At 39.1% G+C, this 8,943-nt stretch overlaps 2 protein-coding genes across 2 annotated transcripts; both read right to left on the minus strand.

Annotated features, from left to right (window-relative positions):
• Positions 1 to 5,932: 5,932 nt before the first annotated feature.
• On the minus strand, positions 5,933 to 7,405 carry LOC128558085 (serrate RNA effector molecule homolog). Its single transcript, XM_053546903.1, has one exon. It carries the CDS (start codon positions 7,403 to 7,405, stop codon positions 5,933 to 5,935), a length of 1,473 nt encoding a protein of 490 aa, XP_053402878.1.
• Positions 7,406 to 7,803: 398 nt separating this feature from the next.
• Positions 7,804 to 8,382, minus strand: LOC128558086 (uncharacterized). The gene has a single exon (XM_053546904.1). It carries the CDS (start codon positions 8,380 to 8,382, stop codon positions 7,804 to 7,806), a length of 579 nt encoding a protein of 192 aa, XP_053402879.1.
• Between the last annotated feature and the right edge of the window lie 561 nt (positions 8,383 to 8,943).

The following is an 8,943-nucleotide window of genomic DNA, read 5'->3' on the forward strand; positions in this document are numbered from 1 at the left end:
CTTCTGGTTTATTTTTAGAAAATTTTTGAAGATATTCCTATTTAAAATCAAGGACCCCTGGGGCGGAGCCAATTTTAACCCGGGGTCATGGTTTGAACAAAGTTTGTAGAAGTCTACTAGGCAATGTTACAGATCAAATATCTAAGATCTAGGCCTTCTGGTTTATTTTTAACTATCTTTAAAAAAGTTTATCATATTTTGTTGGACTCCTAGTCATGTTGGTATTCATGTAAACGAGGATGCTGATATTGCAGCAAAAAAAATCCCTTTTATTATCGCAATCTAATTTGAAATTACCACAAACCGAATTTAGGCCCAATATAAACAAATACATTTTATCTAAATGGCAATCGTCATGGAACCGTGCTTCATTCAATAACCTTCATGATGTCAAACCTACTCTAGGGGAATGGCACCAAGGGAACAGATCTGTTCGCAGGGAGGAAGTTGTTCTTTCTCGCTGTCGAATAGGTCATACCCGTTTGACTCACTCTTACCTTTTGAATAAAGAAGATCAACCCGAATGTGTACCATATCAAACACCGCTAACTATTAAACACATTTTAATCAACTGTGTGGACTTTGCTACATAACGCAGTACATATAATGACGTCCAGTCTTTGAGAGAATTATTTGACAACGTTTCAGTCGGAAATATTTTATCGTTTTTAAAGCAGATAGGAATATATCAAAAGATCTAACATTTCTTATTTTTATTTACATCTTGCAATATTATTATGTTTGCAGCTGATATTTTAACACACACGTACATACATTTTTACATTACTGCTTTTAGAAATGCTTTACATTTTTACATGGATGCTTTTAGATATTTTTTACATTATTCATAGTGTTCTTTACATTTTTACATGGATGTTTTTAGGTATGCTTTACATTTTTACATCAATGTTTAGGCTTTACAGTTGGCGTTTGCAATATGACTTCTCGGCGATATATGACCATTTTGTGTCGATTCGCCGTAAAACCCAACTCATTCACTCACTCTCCTCGGCGATATATGACCATTTTGTGTCGATTCGCCGTAAAACCCAATTCACTCACTCACTTATTTTTAGCAAATTTATGAAGATTTCCCAATGTACAATCAAGTAACCCCTGGGGCTGGGTCAATTTGACCCTGGGGGTCAAGATTTGAACAAATTGTGTAGAGGTCCACTAGGCAATGCTACATGTCAAATAGACCCGCCCGCTTAGCTCAGTAGGTAGAGCGTCGGTCTACGGATCGCGGGGTCGCGAGTTCGATCCTCGGGCGGGGCGTATGTCCTCCGTGACTATTTGATAAACGACATTGTGTCTGCAATCATTAGTCCTCCACCTCTGATTCATGTGGGGAAGTTGGTAGTTACTTGCGGAGAACAGGTTTGTACTGGTACAGAATCCAGGAACACTGGTTAGGTTAACTGCCCGCCGTTACATGACTGAAATACTGTTGAAAAACGGCGTTAAACCCAAAACAAACAAACAAACATGTCAAATATCTAAGCTCTAGGCCTTCTGGTTTATTTTTAGAAAATTTTGAAGATTTTTCTATGTACAATCAAGTAACCCCATGGGGCGGGGTCAATTTGATCCCGGGGGTCATGATTTGAATCAATTTTATAGAAGTCTACTAGGCAATGCTACATGTCAAATATCTAAGATCTAGGCCTTCTGGTTTATTTTTAGAAAAAAATTGAAGATTTTCCTATGTAAAATCAAGTGACCCTTGGGGCGGGAACAATTTTGACCCCGGGGGTCATGATTTGAACAACTTTTGTAGAAGTCGACTAGGCAATGCTACATGCCAAATATCTAAGCTCTAGGGCTTCTGCGTTTTGAGAAGAAGATTTTTTAAGATTTTCCTATGTAAAATCAAGTGAACCCCTGAGGCGGGGGTCAATTTTGACCCCGGGGGTCATGATTTGAACAACTTTTGTAGAGGTCCACTGGGCAACGCTACATGTCAAATATCTAAGCTCTAGGTCTTCTGGGTTTTTTTGTTTTTTTGAAATTTTTTGAAGATTTTCTTATGTAAAATCAAGTGACCCCTGGGGCGGGGTCAATTTTGATCCCGGGGTCATGATTTGAACAACTTTAGTAGAGGTCCACTAGGCAATGCTACATGTCAAATATCTAAGCTCTAGGGCTTCTGCCTTTTGAGAAGAAGATTTTCCTATGTAAAATCAGGTGAACCCTGGGGCGGGGTCGATTTTGACCCCGGGGTCATGATTTGTACAAACTTGGTAGAGGTCAACAAGGCAATGCTTCACACCAAATACTTAAGCTCTAGGGCTTCTGGTTTTTTAGAAGAAGACTTTAAAAGTTTTTCCTTTCGGTTGCCATGGCAACCAAAGTTCTCTATGGAATTCATTTGAAAGGGGACCACCCAATGATCATTTCTGTGAAGTTTGGTGTAATTCTGCCCAGTGGTTTTCAAGAAGACGATTTTTTTACAAATTGTTGACGCACGACGGACATCAAGCGGTCACAATAGCTCACCTTGTCACTTCGTGACAGATGAGCTAAAAAAAACAAACAGGTAGGCATACATTTTAATTAGGGTACCCTGGCTGATAATGAAACCATGATCTAGCCTTATTATTTATGCATACCAGTTTGACCGCTTTTATAGATCTGATATGTTTTTACTATTTCTTGACTGTCAGTGGTTATCAAAACTGACAGTCAAGTTCCTAAGTTGGTCATAATTAACTCAAAATTTAACCTATTTATAGCATAGGGGAAGCAAAAAAATTGTGTTTGGCACCTGTGACGCCAGTGTCTACATATGTTGGATATTTTTTTGTCCTGGATGGTCAGAATTCTATATTGTACCCCCCCCCCCCCCCCCCCCCTCCCATCGACATGCTGAGCCCTTGTGCCTAGGCAAGACACTTAAACACCACATATCCTATCTCTAATCTGGAATGAGTCTCGAAAGCAGTTAATCTTAGTTGTAAGAAATGGCTTTCTTTCATTATCAACCTTTGCTTTCCTGATTATATATATTACTTACCTAATCCGACGCATAAAGTTTGTTTTATATTGTGACTGTCAAACTGTAACTGCACATCATGTGCCACACGTCAGAAATTAAAAAGCAGCCACTCAGCGACAGTAAGATAAGTCAAAAATCTGGACATGGTACACGAGGCTAAATAGATCTAACTGCATTGCCATTGATCTACTGTCCTAGGAATACCCTATACTTGTGTTATTAGTCAAGATGTAACATCATGTCATACGTACACAAAAGTTTAACTTTCATCGGAGTTTACCTTTCTGTAACGTTTTCCCAAAAGCGGGCCTTGTCTGCAGCAGTCAGGGTGGACGAGAATTTTCCCGTCTCCACCTCTGACTGCTGACACTGAGAAACTAGAACGTCCCTCTCTTCGGCAGACCAGTTCATTTTTTTTGGACACGACTCCATCCTCGATACTGCAGCAAACGTTATGATTTGACGTTTGTTCGTGCACTATCTCCTTATTGAAGAGCACTTAAAACGAAGAGATCATCAAGATTAACATTCTGACCAAGTTTCATTAAGATATGGTTATTAATGTGGCCTCTAAAGTGTTAACTAGCTTTTCCTTTGATTTGACCCGGATACCTAGTTTTTGACCCCACATGACCCAGATTCGAACTTTACCTAAAGATCATCAAGATTGACATTCTGACCAAGTTTCATGAAGACATAGTCATAAATGTGGCCTCTACAGTGATAACAAGCTTTTCCTTTGATTTGACCTAGTGACCTAGTTTTTGACCCCAGATGACCCTATTTAAAACTCATCTAAGATGTTATTAAGGGTAACATTCTGACCAAGTTTCAATAAGACTGGGCCAAAATTGTGACCTCTAGAGTGCTTACAAGCTTTTCCTTTGATTTGACCTGGTGACCTAGTTTTTGACCTCAGATAATCCATTATAAAATTTTTCAAACATATTATTTAGGATAACATTCTGACCAAGTTTCATTAAGACTGAGCCAAAATTGTGACCCCTAGAATGTTAACAAGCTTTTCCTTTGATTTGACCTGGTGACCTAGTTTTTGACCCTAGATAACCCAATATTGTTGCGAGCTGGTAACGCTGGCAGTGACGGATGTGTTGTTCTACTAAATCACACAGTCAGGCACATTTACTGTCAGAACATCAGACAGTCAGACAGACGGACAACGCTAAAACTGGCTAAAACTTTGACAGTGTCAAATGAAAAACGGACTCAAGGACGAACACAGAATTCCACAAATGACTCCGCAGCTATGGGTGAAATAAATATAAGGGCTAAACTCAAGAAAATAAGTAAGAGCTCTAACGGTTTATGAAATTTATTTATGATAAGATACTTGACTAGATCTAGTAAAATACCGAAATTTAACAATGTCGGCAACAAACAACTATTCAAAGCAACAATAGCATTATTCAAATATCAAGTGAGATGTCGGTGGCTTACTAAATACAAGAATTAAGAATCCTATAAATCACTGGTATTTTTATCTACGATAAAGTTAAGAAAACTGCAGAAAGTTTCCGAAAAATTACCAAACGAGATTCAGAAAGCTAAACCTTAAGAATTAACAAAGTATTTCTATTAATGCTTTAAAATTATTATGTTAAATTTAACGTATTATTACCAAATAAGTACTTACGTATTTTATAATGGATTTATAGTGCTGAAACGAATTTCTACAGAAAGCTATGCCCAAGATTTTACTGGCTGCGGAGTGCTGTCAAACAGTGAACACCGCCTTATATACGGGTACTTCAAACAAAATCAACAGTGTTTGAGATAGTTCAAGAAAAACTAACAAAGAGGCGCAAAAGTATTTCAAACAGTTCCGACACCTCAAACAGCAATAAAAAAGACGTACATGTGCACGGCTTAATTGCAGTAAAAAGATAATATTTCTGCGAACAATCATCATATAAATATAAAAGTACAATATAAGGAGTGGTAGTTTAATGTGCGCTAAAATATACGAATAAATAATAAAAGTTTTCGTCAAACAGTATAGACAGGAACCCCCTACTAGAAAAATGTACTAGATCTAGGAAACTTGATGACGTAAATAATAACTACTTGCACGTGTATGACGTCACGCCTAAACAGCATACAATATGGCGGACGACACAATAAACTGAAGTGTTTTAACATGGAAAAATGGATAAGTAAGGCTTAAAATATGGATTTTGTAGTCAGTAAGTGAATCTTTTATAGAAAAATACATAAGCCGATGAGTTACTAAATATTTGACACTAAAATATCGCATATGTATCGTAAAACACCGAAGAGTACATGTGTTGTGAAAACGAAAGTAGGATTGATTTACCTGCGCACTACACTACCCCCTCCTTAGCGAGGCAAAGTTCAAACTGCCTTGCTACATTTCCAATACAGTCAAAACAAATACATAATAGCACATTAATTCAAATTCAAACATTTAAAAGTCATCTGTGATCAAATTTACTTTCAACAGTTAATGTCAGCTTTAAGATATATAGCACTTAGTGCCAGCTTTAAAAATACAAAACTAAGTTTAAAAGTTATAGTCTTAAGGAATGTCAAATGGCAGCTTCAGAAATTTCAATTAATGTTACTTTTGGAGAAATTCCATCATCAAAAGCTTTATGTATATCATGTAAATAACTCTCTTAAAGCACTTGAGTTCATTGATAGAATTTACCTGACTAAAATTTCAGAGTCACCGATAACAACACAGGACAAATTCTATATACACAATATTGAAATTCACAATAAAGTTGCAAGACGCAGCAACAAGTTTTTACTAAACTTTGAAATTTTTCTGTTTATTAGTTTTAATTAATTTCAGGTTGTAGTTCATGTAACTTTAAACACATGAAATGCACTGTATTTAAATAAATGTCACTTCCTGAACCAAACTTGTCAGAGATAAAACACTGTCTTATTTCATATGTTCAGAAGTTCAAGGTCAATATCTATCTCCCCACCTATACCCGAATTTACCATAGTCATCCCTCCTGAAAGGTCGGGACCTAGGGTGCGATAATCCTGGTTTCCTCTGCACAGCTCTATTTTCCTTATCTTGCACCCCCCTATTTTGTCCCTTCTCATGTCCTTATCCTTGCTCTGATCATGCCCCTTATCCTTCTTCTGAGTTGACTCAATCTTGCGCTCCTCCCTTTTACCGTCTCTGTTCCCCTCTCCTTCTCCCTTCTTTTTTTCTTTCGACATATCACATGCCTGTTTTTCCTCCCTTAATTCTCTCACCTCCTTCCTAAGTTCATCTACTGTACTTTGTAGCTTGTTTATCAATGCTGCATTAGCAATTACTTGTTCCCCAATGATTTCCCCTGTCTTTCTAACCATCTCCCCAAGAATGTCAGTAAATCTCTTTTCTCGTTGCTCTCTCTCTCTTGAATCATAATCTGAATCAGTATCTGACTCTGATGAAGAGGATGATGATGATGAAGATGAAGAAGGAGATGGCGACTTGTACTTCTTAAGGGTATGACGTACCCTTTTTCTCGCTCGGTCTCTTCTATCACTTTCTTTCTGCGCCCTCCTTTTACCAGCCTTCCTAACCTGAACCTCCTCTTGCCCTCTGTTATCTAAGTGCTCTTCTCCCACTGACTCTTCTTCCTTTGCTTCAGGAACTTGCTGCTGACCTTCATCTTTCTCGCCTTCAACCACAATCTCCTTTAAACTTTCTCCTACTTCTATCTGTAGCTCATCCTCTGTATCCTTTACCTCCACTCCAGATACCACCTTTTCCTTCACCACCCTTAAGTCTAAAGGCTCATCCAACATTGGTGTTGCAACGTATGTCTCTATGGTCTCCATCTCCGCTTCCTCTACCCCCTCCACCTTTTCAACATAAGTGTCACGTTCAACTATTACTCTGAGGTCCTCCGCCGCTTGCTCAGACTCTGTTTGCATACTGTCAAAGGATCCTCTCGTCAGGTCAAGAGGGTCCTCTGACTCCTTTCCACAGCTAGCCATTCCAATCCCTGCCTCTCTCACTGCCTCCTGCACTATATCCACCTTTGGTGACAACTTATCTTGCTTGAATAGCCACCAGTTCATACTGTCTGCTTTAGACAACAGTTCAATGTCCTTGCTCCCTATAAGGTGAGGGTCTGGGTTACACACCAAGAACTGTCTGGACTCAGTAATCCCCTTCTCGGACATAACGTTCCTGTGTCTGGTGTAGGTGGTTACGTGTTTAGACAGAAGCTCCTTACTTCTGCAACGAAAGAGACAGAGCCTACACCAAAATGGCTGTTCATCATTGGGAACATGATACTTGTATACATGGTCTTCCATGCGTTGTTTGGTGTTGATCTCAGTCTTCCCCTTACTAAAGCAGTGTCGGCAACGGTAAGCTCTCCCTCTAACATGAGCAAAAGTGTTCCTCTCCATAATGCTGAAACGACAAAATACCACCCCATTTATTATAAGGCTTACAATACCAAGAGTTTGCCACCGACACCAAGGACCCTAACGTAATATTCAACGAAATAATCTGGAAAGCATCGCAGCATACGCCAGTATATATGTTTAGTTTTTTTATCTTCATCGCAGAGTTTGAGGAAACATCTCTTCGAAACACACAGCAGTAATAATGCATACGCCGTAAACATGTTAAAAACAGTATCACATCTGTTCTGTAACAACACACATTGTATTAAGTTGAATTTCTTTCTTTATTGGCAATAGGCAATATATTAATTTTATACAAACACAAATATTTATACACAAGTTTTTAGTTATTCACAGGTTGTCATTTAAACAACCAATTTTTATACAGAGTTGAATTTTTACACAGAAAGCGGGCTTTCTTTCAGTTCTTTCGTGGCGCTGGTCGCCCATTTAGGAGGGCTGGTTCCCTCGTTTTTCTTTAGCTTGTTGTGATGTACCACTCTTTCCTTGCCTTCTTTATTTAACTGCAGGACATAGTTAAGTTCAGATCTCTTTTCCTTTACAACAAAAGGACCATCAAAAGCTTTCTGTAATATCGGCATTACTCCAACTTTCTTTGTTCCATGAAGACACCATACTAAATCGCCAACTTGATATGTATGAAAGCTAAGTTTCGAGTCGTAAATGTCCTTGCTGCGTTTCGCATGTACTGACAGATTTTTTCGTGCAACTTCGTGAGCTAGTAGCATTTTGTCACGCAGACCTTGAACATAATCACCATACTTGGGTGCAGTTGAACTAGTCGCGTCATAATGTCCAAACACCAGGTCAGCTGGCATTCTGATTTCGCGGCCCATGCACAGTAAGTTAGGAGTGAGGCCTGTCGATTCATTTAGAGATGACCTATATGCTCCCGCTAGACACCCCAGATGAAGGTCCCAATCTTCTTGTTCACCTACTAGGTAGGCCCTTACCATTTTTAAGAGGCTGCGGTTAAAGCGCTCTATTTTGCCGTTCGCACGTGGATTTCGTGCACTCGTGCGTGTTTTCCTTACTTGAAGCATATGGCAGAGTTCCTGAAAAAGTCTACTTTCAAACGCGAACCCTTGATCGCTATGTATACTTGAAGGTCAGCCCCAGCGTGCTATGAAGTTGTTAAGTAAGACAGATGCACAAGTTTCTGCTGTCTGGTCGGGCACTGCAACGACCTCTACATATTTGGTAAAGTGGTCTGTCAGCACGAGTATGTATCGGTTGCCCCTAGGCGTAAGTGGAAAAGGACCGGTGTAATCAATAGCCAAAACATCCCAAGGTGCCCCTGCTCTAAGTGTACCCATGGGTGCTCTTGGAGGTTTCGCAGGTTTCTTGTCTGCTGCGCACGTGTCACAGCTCCTGATGAATAAACTAATGTCTTGGCGCATTTGGTACCAATGATAATGTTGAGCTATCTTTGCTTTTGTTTTCTTAGTCCCTAAATGACCTAAAGTAAAAGAACTATGCATTTGAAACATAACATCTTTCTTTAGTACGTGCGGCAC

The sequence above is a fragment of the Mercenaria mercenaria genome, chromosome 6 (genome assembly GCF_021730395.1).
Source record: "Mercenaria mercenaria strain notata chromosome 6, MADL_Memer_1, whole genome shotgun sequence".
NCBI classification, from domain to species: Eukaryota; Metazoa; Mollusca; class Bivalvia; order Venerida; family Veneridae; genus Mercenaria; species Mercenaria mercenaria.

Bases quoted from the DNA above. Each gene is read 5' to 3' on its own strand.
- LOC128558085 (XM_053546903.1), bottom strand. From the start codon at position 7,405: ATGGAGAGGAACACTTTTGCTCATGTTAGAGGGAGAGCTTACCGTTGC.
- LOC128558086 (XM_053546904.1), bottom strand. From the start codon at position 8,382: ATGGTAAGGGCCTACCTAGTAGGTGAACAAGAAGATTGGGACCTTCAT.